Source organism: Hoplias malabaricus, chromosome 13 (genome assembly GCF_029633855.1).
Source record: "Hoplias malabaricus isolate fHopMal1 chromosome 13, fHopMal1.hap1, whole genome shotgun sequence".
In the NCBI taxonomy this organism is placed as follows: domain Eukaryota; kingdom Metazoa; phylum Chordata; class Actinopteri; order Characiformes; family Erythrinidae; genus Hoplias; species Hoplias malabaricus.
In genome coordinates this window covers 25,125,790-25,142,139 of record NC_089812.1, presented here as the reverse complement: position 1 = coordinate 25,142,139, position 16,350 = coordinate 25,125,790, and the positions used below count along the sequence as shown (strand labels likewise).

At 42.1% G+C, this 16,350-nt stretch overlaps 1 protein-coding gene across 1 annotated transcript in view; it reads right to left on the bottom strand.

The window, feature by feature from the left end:
- The window catches only part of ezh1 (enhancer of zeste 1 polycomb repressive complex 2 subunit), a 26,656-nt gene extending 20,703 nt beyond the window's left edge, over positions 1 to 5,953 (bottom strand). The window contains 3 exon segments of the mRNA XM_066641653.1: positions 2,394 to 2,519; positions 3,286 to 3,432; positions 5,841 to 5,953. Of these exon segments, the coding sequence (XP_066497750.1) occupies positions 2,394 to 2,519; positions 3,286 to 3,429 (270 nt within the window). The 5' untranslated portion in view covers positions 3,430 to 3,432; positions 5,841 to 5,953.
- Between the last annotated feature and the right edge of the window lie 10,397 nt (positions 5,954 to 16,350).

Sequence of the window (16,350 nt, the reverse complement as noted above, 5' to 3'; positions counted from 1 at the left end):
TAGTGAGTAAAAAAACAAATTGACTTGGTCCGGTATTCTAGCCTCTCTCTCTCTCTCTCTCTCTCTCTCTCTGCTTGGCAGAGAAAGGGCATCTGTCAGTTTTTTAGACACCAAACATTCAAAAGAATGTTGGTATACTGACTTATTTTTGCTGTTTCGAATCACTTAAGGTGGAATGTCTCCAAATTCACACTTAAGTGTTCTACAGAAAATGCTACAAAGCTAATGAAATCGAGTTATAAATAAGTCTCAGGTGGCGAGTCAAACTGTGAAAAAACTCAGATAAGTTCAACTTCAGCCACATACAAACAACAGTCATTTTTCTTCTCAAACATTGTGTTCCACCTTAAAAAACACTGTGCTTCGGTACGTAAACAAAACAGAGAGAATTGTGCATCCCCCACCATTGTAGACATCCCCTTTAAGCAGTTTGCATATTGCTAACTGGCCGGCTCTACACATTTATTACTTGTTAGCTATATTAGCCTCCTAGAATTCAGTACTGCTAATTGTGCTAAGCCATGTCCTAGGCTTGGAGTCTTGGAGAGAATTACTGTCCTTGCTCTCTTTGGGTGGGAAGGATATCTGTGCCTTTTTGCCCATTGATCAATGGCATGCTCGCCAATTGTTAGCTGATGTGCCCAGATAGAAGACATATTTGAGCCAGATTTCTCTCAGTGTTGGCACTGTGTTGTGTATGTGTTGCGTGGACCAGACATGGACCAGGTTTGTTCCACAACACCCATGGCATCTGGTCCTTATAAAGGTGGACCTGTGGCTGTTTTGAGGCAGTCATACGCACCCTGAATCAACACAATCATCTAAGGCCAAGTGTGAGCCATAAGAGAACTGCAGATGTACCACATTTGTGCCAAACATCTGTTGCTATCTGGGTAGTGCCCTCACTCCTCCAAGCACACTAAGCTGTCCAGTACGGTTGTGTTAGCTGCAGTTGTAAAAGAAAGCATCAGCTGGCTTTACATATCTCAGAGAAAGCATGTGTTGCCACCTCTCCCCCTCCCAGGTTGGAGCGTGGTGTGTTAGGTGAGGAGGCCTAGCTGATGAGCGGAATGAACAATGTCTGAACAGGGAAAGGAGATGAGGATTTTGTTTCCTGGGAAGGGTTTTGGAGATGCCTCCACAGCCTGCAGAGCCGGAGTGTGCTGTTAAAGAGCAGACGGGTCCGTGCTGACCTCAGGCTGTTTTGTTTTTGTGGATTTCAGAGAGACTTTATTTATTGGCCTCCGTCTGGCCGCCTCAGAAACACATTTCTTGGCAGCGCTGCTGCTCCATTTTGAGAGAAATTACAGTGCACAGCCTTTCTGGTATTCCACGGTTTTCCTTTTGGCCGAGCTTGGGTCAGATGGGATGGAGCTGCTCGCGGTCTGGATTAAAGCAGGAGACAGAGGCTGGGTCTGATGACTTCTCTGACCATGAGCTGCTCAGTCAGTGGGCCCTTTGACCTTATTTACGATTGCATTTTAGATTGAGATGGTCTGAATATGCTGCCCCTGCTCTTTGACCGACCAAAGGACCCCTGTCGTTTGTCAGCAAATGGTCAAATCATTAATAAATCAGACTCTTGCTTTTTTACACCAGCTGCAATTGTCCAGCAACATTTAACCCTTACATAACCTTTATGTAGATGATGCTGGGGCACAGCTAAGTCCACAGTATTAATGAGGTGTGCCATTTCAACTTTTCTTTTACTGTATTTTCCCACTGCCATCAACTTTTACTGTTTACTACAGACTCCAGAACAGTGGAAAGTCTAATGTGTGTGATGTGCTGCTTTATTGACCATACAGATATTCCACAAAGTAGGACTCACAAAGTAGGAGTTTAGCTGGATATCTTAAGCCCTAATTCAAGGGCTCTCTATCTCCTCACATTCTCGCCGCTCTATCTATTTTGCTTTCCTCTGTCTCCTAATCTCTCTTTCTCTCTCTCTCTTCTCTCTCTCTCTCTCTCTCTCTCTCTCTCTCTCTCTCTCTCTCTGTGTGACTCTAGAGAGCCTTTCACAACTCTGGAGTATCAGATACAGACATGTCCCAGAGTGGTCCTTTCACATATGTGGAGCACAGGGGGAAATGTTCTGTGTCAGACGCCTCTTCACTGTGGGAAATTTTGACATGGGGCAGTAAATGTGTATGTCATTCGGGAGATACAGCATGATACTCTGGGACATTAGTGGCTCTGTTCACATATGACTGACTCTGACTTTACCTGGAGCTTTTACTGGAGTGCTATGAGGAAGAAGTCCTTGTAAAGTCTGGGACAAATTTTTGTGGGTGTTTGCGTTCACACCTTTAATTCTTCCAGGTAAACATTTTTTTTTCATTCTCTCTCTCTCTCTCTCTCACACACACACACACACACACACACACACGTACCTTCTTGCTGGGCAGTGATCCGCTGGGTGTGGAGAAAGGGATAGACTGGATCCTGAGCTTTGACCACTCCTCATTCAGCAGGTTTGTTCTTTCCTCAATCTTACGTCTGTTTGACAGGAACAAGGCCTAGAGTGAACACACACACACACACGCGACAATGACTCAGAGCTAAATGTGCTCCTTAAATAAGCAGGTGATGTTACTCTACACAGATCTACACAGGCAGAAATAACACAGACGTGGTAAGACCAGACTGGCCGTGTGAAGAGAGGGAGAGCTCTGAGGAGAAGGCTTTACACTAGATTTTGGAACACTGCTGTGAGGATTTGTTTGATAAGCAGTTCTTGATTGAAAATTCCATTCCAGCTCATCTCAGATGCACTGTATGTAAATCCAGCATTACAGAGAATGTAGTCCCACTGTTCCACAACCTGGGCATTTTATACCCCTCCAGCCAACACTTGGCTTTGTATATGGTGAGTTTCGGCTCATGTGTGGCTTCACACATACACACGCCATCCAGTATCTGTGATGTGTGGGGACACTGCATAGACATCCATTCATTTTGTGGAGGCTTACCATTAATGTTTCCATACGTATTTAACTCTAGGCCTAACCCAAGTGTAAAACATGGCTTCACTATCAATGTAATTTATTTATATATTAGGGACCGGCTGAGGGTCCCCACAAATACAGCAAGTCCCCACAATGTGAGTGTGTAACCACAACCACAACCACAACCACACAAACATAGCCCATCACACCTCTAACCCAAAGCATCTTCATGCAGTTATAAATACAGGTGAGTGTGAGTGTGGCAGTGTGCGTTCAGTGTTGGTGTGTGAGTGTGAATGTGAGAGTGTGAAGAGTGTGTCAGTGTGTTTAGTCTCACCTTCACCTCCTCTGCTTTTCTGAAGCGTTTCAGCTGCCTTAGCCTCATGTACTCTGACTTCACCCTCCTCCTCCATTTCATCAGACTGCGGGGGGCTTTAGTGGAGCAGAGGCGAGCTCCGGAACCTTCATCCGTCCCCTCCATCACCTCCAACACAGCACAACACACACTCAGCACACACCTTTATACCTTTACACAACACAGTTATTCACAAAGCTGCGATGTGCCACAATGACTTGCAGTTTCCAGACAGAAAACAAAGCGACACTGTAATTGGAAGTGGTGATGCTATGGTAAAGTGTGTGTGTGTGTGTGTGTGAGAGAGAGAGTGAGAGAGAGAGAGAGAGAGAGAGAGAGCTGCATGACTTAAAACATGAATATAAGAAACTTCCATACAGGAGCACTTTGAAGTTCTACAATTACACACTGTAGTCAATCTGTTGCTCTGCATACTGTGTCCTTCACCCTGCTCTTCAATGGTCAGAAGCCCCAAGGGAGCCCCAAGAAGCAACAGAGGAGCTACTGTCTCTGACTTTACATCTACAAGGAAGGTGTGTCTAGTAGAATGTCCACTGAGTGCTCTGTGGTGGACCTGTGGAGTCCTGTAGAAAAATAGTGTACCTAAATGGTTAATGAAGCTGATGAAATAGATTTGCTTATTACTATTTTCACATCATCCACATTAAAACAAACGCTGAGAAAACACAATTTGGTTCACTGGTGGGTGAAGACGATGTATATAATGACGAATATAAAGACGATGTAATGGATATATATGTGTAGCAGGCTTTTTGATGTCTGGTTACCATCACCATCACTGTAATGACACTGAGTATGTTTGTATACAATAAACCTTTTCACCATTTCACATCTAATCCCTCCGAATGCCTTGTTTCCATCTTAATGACTGAATTAGTTAGAACAGATTCATTCCTCTTTAAGTGGATCCACCAAGTTCAAGGGACAGCAAACAACATCACTGTACGTAACTGTAGGTGGTGATGCTGTACGTGTTGTAGAAGTCTACATCATTCACAGATGTTAAATGTTTTCAACAACTAATGCCAATGAGTGCATTCCTCCAGATGTGATAAGACCCCAAACAGCAGCAACTGTTTCCCAGCTTTGCTGAAGTTTTCCGGGAAAACCACAGCTTTCACGCGCTAGCAATGATTCACACCTCCAACTACACACACACACACACACACACACACACACACAGTTTTGTTTCTGTGAACTGCGAGGACATTAAATAGATGTTCATTGATTTTGTGGAGACTACCTTAACTATTGCTAACCAAACCCTAAGTCCAACACTAACCACAATGCTAACCATAACAAAGCCATAAATATTACTACCATGACTCTAACACTAGCCATAGACACTACTATCATAGCCCTAACACTAGACCAACTACTACACAACTAACCCTAAATACTACAACCCTAAACATAACTCTAGCCATAAAATACTATTACCATGACAACACTACCCATGAACACTACTACCCTAACCCTAACCTATTTCTCATGGTTGTGTGGGAAGAAGACCTGAGTTTTACAGTGTGTTTACATGTTTTAGTCCCCACAACGTGATATATGTCTGGCAGGCACACACACACACACACACACACACACACACACACACACACACACACAAGGGAATTACAGAACGCATGACTCAAACTTTGTCATTGAGGACCGTTAATCCCACGCGTTTCAGCTCGCCCCCTGCCGGTAGCAAAACAGACCTGCAGTTCACCATCTTTAAAGGGATTTAAAGCCCTTCCTGGACGAAACAAACCCACCATTCGCGTCGTTTTCCTTACACATTGTTTCTATCTCAAATCTGAGGACAAAACTGTGTGTTTTCAGAGCGACTGAAGGCTGCAGGGTGTGTGTGTATGCGTGTACGCGCCTGCATGTGTGTGCATGCTCAGAAAAACACATGCAGCCCCTCTCTATCGTCTCGAGACTGGAAGTGGGCGTGACCCTTCTCGCGGCTACTAAAAAGTGCGCAGTGCACTTTCACAACAAGCCCTCGCCTCATTGTCTCCGTCCGGAGAACGCAAAGAAAACGCGAGGCCACGACGTTTCGGTCAAAAAAACAAAAAGACAAAACACAAGACGTTAAAACGAGGGAAGCGCGTGCACGAGCAATGGCGAGTGGAAGGGAAAGCTCGCGAGCAACAGCACGAGTCGTTTACGTGGAAAAACACTATGGCTGGCATCACGCACTTGATACGCCGCGATAAACGCGCGCGACACTGAAGGATTTGTTGCCGTGAAACGCACACTCGAGTTGGTTTCACTATACTTGCGAGGACTTCCACAGACTTAGCCAAGTAATCTTACGCCTGAAGCTGAGCCTAACTACAGCAGTAACCGTAGTAACCAAACGGCAGCCTCTCTGCTCTTTAAGAAGTTTTAAATCTGCATTTAAAACACAGCCCGATCTCAGATAAAGGTCCCCACTTTTCCCAGAGTCTAATGTTGTCCTATCATTCCGTCCCCAGAAGGATAGCAAGACAAGTAAGCACAGTTTGCAAATATACCTCGAGACCCTCGGGTCCCCCCGCGTGCGAAGGGCTCAACTCCAGGCTTCGGGTAAAGCTCCGCGTGCCCGAGAATCGGAGAGCAGCGCGCGCGGCCCTCGGCAGCTCGAGCTCAGCCGCAGCGGCGCGGGGTGTTTTTTAGGAGCTGCGCACTCGGGGCAGCTCGCGCTCGCGGAGTGTGACGTCTTTATTAGGAGAGACTGCACGGAGCGAGAGCGCGCGCGCGTGCACACACACACACACACACACACACACACTGAACAGCAGCAAATATGAAACATGACTCATCACATTAGTGATTATATAAATGTTTTCTAAATCAGATGTGGAATAGTTTATACATCTCCGAATTATTATTATTAATGATTATTATCATTATTATTACTATTATCATTGTTATTATTAACATTAATGATGCACTGTATGTACTGATGTACTGTATATGTAGAATGAAGTGATAAGAATCCATATTAATACAGTATACTATACACTAAACACTATACACACTACAATGGATCATATATTACTGTCACCGTACAGACCATAATCAGTGACCACCACCACCACCATCACCACAACCACCCCATCATCATCAGAATCTCTGACATAATTCAGAGTTCCCGCAGCACAGAACTGAAAACAGCACTGTAGCATTATTATTACTAATATTATTGCTGATATAGTAAGTATTTTAATATTAATAAATAACAATATTCAATAATGTAATGTATTTACAGAACGTTGCATTTCTTTTAATATGATTACTGCAAAAATATTAATCTAAATCTTAATCATCACTATTATAAATAATTATTAACTACGTAATTATATTAATTGGGCACATAGACAAACAGATAGATAGAGAGATAGATAGATAGATAGATAGATAGATAGATACTATTGATGTAGCTCTGACGTCATCACAGGTTTATCACTACTTTGTGGGTAGTAGTCTATTATTTTTAAACCATCACTAGGCTATTAATCAGGGTAATAAGAGTCAGTGGAAGAGCACTTCTGACGGGTTGGTAATAACTTCTTCACAACATCTTCATTTCCCTCACCTTCATGATCATCGGGGTCAGCAGTGTTTACGTATGGAGTGAGCACTGGAGTGATTATTACTGATTATTAGTTATTCACAGACAGCTCTGTGTGGAAGTGCTCGAATGTATGTATTTATTTATTAACACTCGTAAAGCCACTCCCCATTTGAGCTCTGATTTGTCAGCAGTGACCAGCCTCCTGCGCTGTGATTGGCTAATCGGTTACACACACGAGTGAGGGGCTTGTCGGGAAACGGGTGGAAAATAAATATAGCGCTGCATCCCAGATATCTGACTCTAAAATAGCGCCGCTCAGCGGTGTATCTGCGTTATTACATAAAGCCACAAACACCCAAAGGCTTTCATTGTCGCTTCACAGAAGTTCTAAAATAATTATTTGAATCCCTTTTTCTTTATTCATATGTATATTTATATATAATAAGATTTTAAAGAATAATTATTTAATATGTTTTAAAATTATTTTTAATTAAGCTTTCATCGTGTAATATTAGTATTTTAGTTGTATAGTACAGTGTTGTAATTATATATTATTTCCTAACTATTTTCATAAAATATTATTTACTATAAATATTTTTTTATCACATTTTATATCCTATTTCTTTAATCTTTCTTTATAGCTGCACTGAGTCAATGGTCCGTTAGAGGGCGCCATGTAGCCACAGATTTTAGAATGAGGGAAGATAATTATTCCCCATTAGTCTCCTGCACTGACGTCATATTTATGTCATTTTAAATTAAGGTTTAAATATTATACACACCCTGGTTTCTCTGGAAACTGGAAAGAAGCTATTGCTGCAGCAAAGATTCATACTCCTGATTAATTTCATATCTTCAGAAGAAACAGTGAATGAAAGTGAATGAAACAAAGTGCATCATCCTTGTTTGAGCACATTTTTGTATCTCATTGGCTTTGACCGGAAGTTAATTCAACTTAATTAATGTTGGATAGTTTGCTTTGCTCCATTTGTTGTGGAAGGACAGACGGTTTTTTCAGTTTCTCTAAAGAAAATTAAATGCCAAATATCGAGGCATGGTGTTGTTTTAACGGTAACAGTACATAGATTTACATTACTACATTTAATGCCTTGGTTGCCATTACTGCAGATATCCTTGAATAAAACAGGCCTTAAAAGAACATTATCTAAGATCTCTTTAGGAAACTGTGGTTTTGTCATAGCTGAGACATGGGGAAGATTAGTGAGTGTAACTAAGTGATGTTTATCCGTGTACTTACTGTTTTTGTTTTGTCTGAAAGCTGAGGTATGGATTTGTTTGGTCTCTTTTAAACACTGTGAGAGCACAGACCAAATAAAGAAGGCTATGCAGAGGTCTGCAGGCTCTGTTTCACTCAAATTCTCGATACTGGGAACATTAAGGGTTTGAGTCAAGAAATATTTTGCTGCCTTGCTCCCTACTGCCTACATAGTCTACTGTGTGGCAGGCAACATTTTACCCAAGAGTCATATTAAACAACTAATTGACTCTAGTTACCTTGTCCACATCAGAATATCTGATGGACACATGATGAGGCCTAATGCCAGGTGCGTACATTGCAGTGTCTGTAGCCTAGTACACTGTAACATTTTATGGCATATTGTGAGCATATGATAGTTTTAGAGTGTGCAAACCTCAGATGTTTTAGTCAAATAACCTATGTATCAAATGTGGAACCTCAGGTCTGCTTACGCTACCACAGTTCCAGCCCCTAGCCTCCAAGGAACTCTGGAATTGGCAAAGGGTCCCGGTTTCTCGTTAAATGTTTACTGCTTTTTAAAAATAATCTCTTTTAACTCTTTCTTGTTTCAATCCCTTTTCTCTTAATACAAATAAAATGTGAAATGACACTAAAGGTTCATCATCAGAAACTCCAACAGGGTGGCCTTGCCCTTAAGCGGGAAAATGCCTTGAACACTCTGGAACCTAAATGCCCAATCTCAGGAAACAATATGAAATGAGTTTGCTCAGAAGGTAGAGTATCAGTCTGAAGTTTACACACCACATCCGACACACTGAGGTTTGCATTCAGGCTCCACAGCGTGTAATGAATTCCCTTATTTCCTTCGCCAAAAGAGTCCTTTTCAGGTTCAGAGTTCTGAGTCTAGGGGAAGGACAGGCAGAGGAGCCCTGCTGGACTTTAGGTAAAATTAGGGCATCATACACCTTCAGAAGTGTTTGATAATCATATATCGGAAATTAACTAGCTAACTGCAGAGACATCAGCATATTACCAGTGATGTTTTATGCTCGTTTTGAATAAAAGGGTCATAATAAATTGATACTATATTAAAACAGTATAAGACCATTTTTATCATAGCCTTCAAAACAGAAAATATAAAGTTTGTATAACAATAAAATTTCCAAACAAGAACTTAGAGACCCAGGGCTAAACTGAGGGCTATGGCTCTGTGGGATGGGCAAGAAAAAACGAGATATAATTTTACAGTCTAGTAAACATTCAGAGTTGTGTGTGGTGTTTTCAGAGTGTATTAATGGTTCGCTGAGCCCAGCTGAAGACACAGAAAGTGTTTCAATGCTGTTCTGTACCCCATTGCTGGTAATTTAACTCCTTTGCCATCAATTCTTCTCTTCATTAAAGAAAAAAAAAGAACCATAAAAAACAGGTTCCTTAGGGAACAAATTGTGCTTCGTTACTGGCACTGCTCCAAAGGACTCTTAATTTTTAAGAGTAAATAAAGCCCCATCGTTGTAGGCTTTGATTAAGCGAATAATCTCTTCACTCCAGGATTCACCAACACTCTGGAGCCCATATGCTCAGACATTCATTGCTCGCTGTACACTTCCAGGCTACCTTTAAGTTGCTGAGATTCCTGAATCCATTCCTAATGGTTTCCCATCATTCGGAGTGGTTAAACACGGAGAGACCCAGCCTGCATAAACAACATGATGTTTCCATTTTCCGTAGCTTTCAGATGGGCGTCCAAAATGTGTGTGGGAGCGTCTGAGGGGAAAAATATTTAATCACACTCGCATTGTTGCATAAATAGATTTAATAAATTGGCTCTCAGGAGACTTGGTTTCTCGTTAAATAGATGTGTTGAGTTGATATTGTGTTTGGAGTGTTGCTCTTGTTCCAGATGTACTTTTAAAGGTTTCCTCCACTCGGCCAGGATCACTGAAGCTTATTTTGGGAATTGTGTTGGACTCTGGGAGGGTGTTGTGGAAATAGTACCACATTGGTTTCTTGGCCTGAGATCCTGCGCAGGTGTTTAGCCTTTTGTGCTTTCGCTGTTGGTGATGGAGGGCTGTTCTTCGTGATGGACGGTGGTTTCAGCATTTTCACGGTCCATAGAACTGTCCTCAGGGACTTCTTGCTGGATGGTGTCACATTTATCTTGGAGCCACAGCAAAAGCAAACAGGCTGGGGAGGATAGGAGTGTGAGGGAGGCCTTATCTGCAAAAAAACCTGAAATTTTGTGTAACGTAAACCCAGCGTGTTGCTTTTGGCCAGTGAGGTGGAGGCAGATATCTCAAAATGTGCGGGGGCTGAGGAGGCCAAGCTTTCCTTGCCACTAATGTGAAGCTTTCCAACAAAATGAGCTCAGATCATATTCGATATGATGTGGAACATCTTTGCCCTTCAAAGGAAAAGGGAGTCCACATATACTCGAGCACACTAGTAAAACAATGTTATCAGCAGGAACAGCACTGAAAGATGAGATGATATTATAATATACCTCAACATTCAAAGGATGATTGAAGTTATGATCCACGTTCAAACCTTAAGTCTCTTAGCATCTGTTGCCAAGCGCAACAAAGTTTACAGAAAGTTGGCTAAAATCACATTGTGTTGTAACACTGTGGCATTTGACTCTTTTTATTCATAATATACATACATTTTAAGTTTAAATTCTTTCAAAGATATTTACTCTGCAGGTCTAAAGTCATGGTCATGCTAAACATTTGCAGTTTAGCCTTCGTGCCTCAGAGAAATTGACAGGGGGCAGAACATTGACAATGTACACAGTGGTCTGCTTGGGTGCAGTTAGCTAACAATGAACATTATAAAAATGAGCAAACAAACAAATTAAGACTACAGCAAATAATATACACCTTTTAATCCAGCTCCTGACTGATCACATTCTAAACAACCTTTATGGTCAATTATATAATCAGCTCAGACAGTTACATCCTGCTTACAAACAGCTACAGTTAGCATTTCCTCCATCTTGTATCTACGGAGCTGCTGAACAAAGCCCCGCCCCTTCAGGTCACTGTGGCAAAAGCAGTGGTGCTATTGGTTAAGGACATGAATTCTCTGTGGAATTTCACCAAACTTGAACTCAATGTGGTTTCCCTCATGACTTGTGTTCTCCCCAGAAGTCTGAAAGTATGTGGCAAAAAATCATTCACTGTGGCAAATTCTTTACAAATGAATGGGATTTCTCTTACAAAGTTTCATGACGAAACCCTAGTGCCAAAATAGACACAATAGACACAAATACACATTTCTGTGTATTTTTTTCTGTGTAATTAACCAAACTTATCTAAAATGAGAATCAAATTCATTGTCATTCACAACCTGTCCAGTTTTAATTAGCTACAACATGGCTGAGATTGGAAACTCAGCATTATACAAAGAACCTATAATTCAGAATTCATTAGACTGTTAACTATGTTCAGTAAAGCATGCCATCCAACAACAGTAGCCATGGGAGATTACATTAATGGGCAAGGCATGGCAAGGTCAAGTCATTAACAGTGGGTTGTAGTTGCCAAGCCATAAATTAGTTACTCCATTAACAACTCAAGTGAAACTTTTTATCATCAGCAGTGTTGTGTAACACCCTGGCAGTGTGACCAGTTAAGGAGCTCAGCAGAGGTTGATGTTTTAGTCTCAGGCTTTCCCTCAGCAACTTTGTCTCTGGTCTCTCAAAACATTTGCTGAGGGACAGGGTTTTGCCACCACACAGCTAAAGAAGTCATGGGTTCTGTCCTCAGTTTGGGGTCTGTGAGGTGTTTGGTGTGTTCTTCTTGTGTCTGTGTGGGTTTCTTCCGGGTGCTAGGTTTTCCCCCACAGTTCACAAATGCATGTTGGTAGGTGGGCTGGCACAGGCGAAACTGCCCAGAGGTGAGTGTGAGAGTGATTGAGTGAGTGTGTGATGCCCTGTGATGGATTGGTGTCCTGTCCCAGGTTGTTCTGCCTTGTGTCCAGTACTACCAAGAAGGCTGCAGACCCACTGTGACCCTAAACAGGATGAAACAGTTACAGAATGAATGACTGAATGCCACAGTTTATTAGTCTGCTGTTTCACTGCAATCAGCTCCCCAACCCACAATTGGCATCCGACCATGCCCCTCCTGCCACAGTGGTGCTAGGCGTAGCTTTGCCTAGAGTAATTCATTTCTACAATATCTTAAAACGTATCTTAGAATAGATATCAGCTCCCAGAATTCATAACAAAACACAACTATATGTGGTCGTTCTTATAAAACGTGTACAGTAATTTAGTGTATATTTATAGCTGTTTACACTGTGAACGTCAAGCAACATATAGAACTATAAACATATAAAATATTGATTTAGAACATTTTTCATTTTTTTGGGACATTTATTGGAAAGATCTTTATATGGACAGTAAATCTGATATAGTTTGTAAGTTTGGGTGGGTCAGTGACAAACATGGGTGGGCCTGGGACCTCTGGGCCAAATGATAACATCACAACTTATTGTGTTATTACAGAAATTAAATGATATGTGTAGTCATGGGTGAATAGCTGCACACAAAAAGTATACTGTCAGATTTTACCTTTTAATGAATAAACGTTGTCACACACACTCATTCTCTCTCTCTCTCTCTCTCTCTCTCTCTCTCTCTCTCTCTCTCTCTCTCTCTCTCTGTCTCTCTCTCTCTCTCTCTCTGAATTTCAGGCACTTTCTCCAGAACTCGTAGAGTCCGTAACACTCTGTACCCGCCAGAACCGAGACACTTCCACGCTAATCACATTAAAACTTTGTGTTCTCTCAGCACTTTTGTCCCTGTAACCCGATCTGACTCACAACAGAAACAAAGCAGCACTGGGGGAGAAAAAAAAAGAAAGAAATGTCCTAAACTAATCTGAATGAAATGTGGAAATAATTTGGCGAGCAGAAATACACAGGGCCCAGGCCCAGCTGAGTGAGAGTCGGGGCTTGTTGGGGGGGGTTGAGTTTGGGGGTTTGGTGGGGGTTTGGTGATGACGTGTGTGTGAGTGTGTGACTCTGTGTTTGTGTGTATGAGAGCATGTTTGTTTTCATATGAATTCAAGACAGGATCGTCCTGACTTCGTGTTAAAAACCACAGGAAAAAAGACATACAGACAATCTTACTCACCTAAGTACACTCACACTCACACACCCACTTACTCACTCACACTAATGAAGAATCATTTTTTCTAAAATGAGTAAAGATTGAGAGATGGACTTTTAACTATTTATAAGGTTCTCTCTTAAACAAGCATCGTTCTTTATGGAACCAAAAGAAGTTCTTCTATGGCAACATTCAAAGGACCATTTGTAGCACCTTTGTTTTGTAAAAGAGAAGGTGGCACCACATTTAGGAAACGTGCTGCAAAGAAGAAGAAGAAGAAAAAGAAGTATTAGAAGAAGAAGAAGAAGAAGAAGAAGAAAAAAAAGAAAAAGAAGAAGAAACACTATGTGTCCTTCTCTCTGGAGCAGCTACACATGAGCCCAAGGCCAAGTGGTAGCTAGAAGGGTCCAAACTCCCTCAGCTTTGGGCTGTGGAGCAGTGCAACTGTTTTCTCTGGAAATAAAAGAGCTCCATCCAATGCCTTTGGGATGAGCTGGAATGGTGTTTGTGATCCAGAACTAATCAACTTATCATCAGTACATTACCATACTAATGTTTATGTGGCTAAATGCAATTAAATCCTCAGAGTGGACATTACAATGTTCCCAGAATCTTAGAAGCTGTTGGGGTGCGCTTCCCAAGAAACACATTTAATCTCAGAAGAGATATGGGACAGCCAGGGGGTTTGAAACCTAGTCATTTTGATCCTGTGTCCTGGTTTTGTGTGAATACAGATTTGTGTGTGGAAGTGTGTGAGGGTTCACTGGGGGAATGACAGTGCCTCTTGCACCACCAGCAAGCTCTGTGTGTGTGTGTGTGGATGATTAGGTTTGTGTTGTACATGCGTCAGCAGCAGACCCGAGGGTGAACATACGAATAGGAGAAGATATTTTTCTGAACCTCTGCTGGGGGCCAGGGTTTGTTCTCTTTTTCTCTCTCTCTCTCCAAACCTGGCCACAACCCCAGCGTATTCCCATTTGTGTAGCTCAGGCACTCCCAGGTCATTAAACACAGTTTTGTTTGAGTTGTGTGGACTCTCTCCAGGCCTGAACAGTGTTACACCACACAGCACACTGGGCTGAAGAACCTACAGCCAAGTTCAGAAGCTTCTCGGCCAGTTTTCCATGATAAACCACCCCCAGCATATCTCTATTAGAGGTCTTTCACATAGTCTTTGGAAAGGTTTCTAGAACTGAGTGGAAGAGTTAGTGTACTGACCGTCTTAAGCCCCCTAATGTATTACTCAGTAAACTACCAGAAGCCCTCAGGGTCTTCGAGGGGGTTTAATGATTTCTGAGAACTGTCTTCACCCCCCCCACCGCTGACTACTGCATCTCCAGTGTCCACTTGTAGTTACTTTTTAAACTGAGTATTACAGTTATTCTCTCACACGAGGCTACACGTGAGCCCAAAGTCAGTAAGCACAGTGTTAATTGTGGCCTAGGAGGGTAGAAATCCCAACAAATCCTGTGGTGCATCGGATCTGTGTTCTATGGGGAGCTGAAGCTGCATCTGTACATTTGTGATGAGCTGTAGCTTTGGTGCTTTCCGTTTGCTTCTTTAACCATAGGTACCCCATAGGAGCCCAAAGTAACCCTACTTAACACCAATTGTTGGCTAGTTGGGTATAAATCTATAACCAATACAGCTGTGGAACAGTGGAACTGAGTTATCCTGGGTGACTAAGCTCAATCTAATACATTTGGAATGAGATGGATTGGTGAGTATAGTCCAGAACTAATCATCCAACATGAGTACATGACCTCACTAACATTCTTATGGTCTTAAATCAAGAAGTGGGGTCTTGAAACTATGGAAAACTATGTGTATCAGATTCACAGCAGGTTTAATGACAGAATAATAAGCCTGAAGTGGGTGCCACTGCAGATCTTCTAAGCAGAAGACTATGTCTGGTAAACAGTGTAACAATGTAGGATTGGGTAAACCAAGTCAACGCATTACACTACACCTTGAGCTAGACTCCAAACCCTGCATTAGCCTGCATGTGTAACACTATTAGAATTCTAAGTCGCTATGGAGTAAACTCACTTCCAAATGCCATCCAATGACACTGTAAATGCAGTGGGGTTTATCTTCATCAAGCCTTGGTCTTGTTAGTTTCGGTTCCTTCTGATTCATCATGCCATGTGTGGGTAATGATTCTGGGCTTAAGGCCGTGTGTGGTCAGTCTCTTTGCTGTTCTGCACTGACAGTTGTTTTACTTTCTTCTCCAGAGCTCCGGTAATTTGTCTGTCACCGGTCATACACCACACCAGAGTTTCTTCCTTTTCTCAAAATATTCTGGACTGCTGTGACGGTTCTGAGCTCTTGTTTTCCTCCAGCCTTCAGATGTGAAGCTTGACTCTCGGGACTGTTACAGAACTCACTAAAACTGACAGTGTACTTCAAACACAAAAGATGTTTCAAAACAAATCAACGTATTTCTTTACTGCCAAATTGTTGCAGTAGATTGGTTTTGTATTGTGTATGCTACTCGCCGAACAGAAAAGCAATCACTTGGGCAGTTATGTGATTTTATTTGATTTTACTCAGTTCTTTCATGCGTTTGCCTTGTATTTTTAGTTTAAAACACTGTTTGGAGTGAATGGGACTTTCCCCAAAATTCTACAAAAGATCCATTTGGGAGTGGCTCAGAGAGGCCCACTGCGCTTCACAGGTTTTCAGAATCAAATACTGCAATAAATTCACAGTCCAAATATTCATGGAAACCCAACTGAGGCCTTGAATGGAATACCATGGAGTACCATCTTAGAGCTGTCTTAGAGCCAGTTTGCTAGAATGGGCCACACCTGTGTAGTTTGGATTGGAGAGGCGAACTTAGGTGTATTTGGGATGTTTTGAGTGTGTGTGGAACTGAGGTGGGAGCATCTCGATCACCACTGAGATGACGTGAGGGAGAAGGGTATAAAAAGGCCTGGGGGGAGGAGTTTGGGAGTGACCCAACTCCCAAAATTCAGTAATTACATAACTCCAATTGTTTTACTCCATGTCTTCAGCACTTCTCAAATAAAACTGGCCCAATTCCCAAATATATGCTTTTGTTTGCTTCATTCTGAGGTCAAACCAACATCTCCAACTTTATCATCGAGAACAAAACCCCTGCCCTGTGGATTC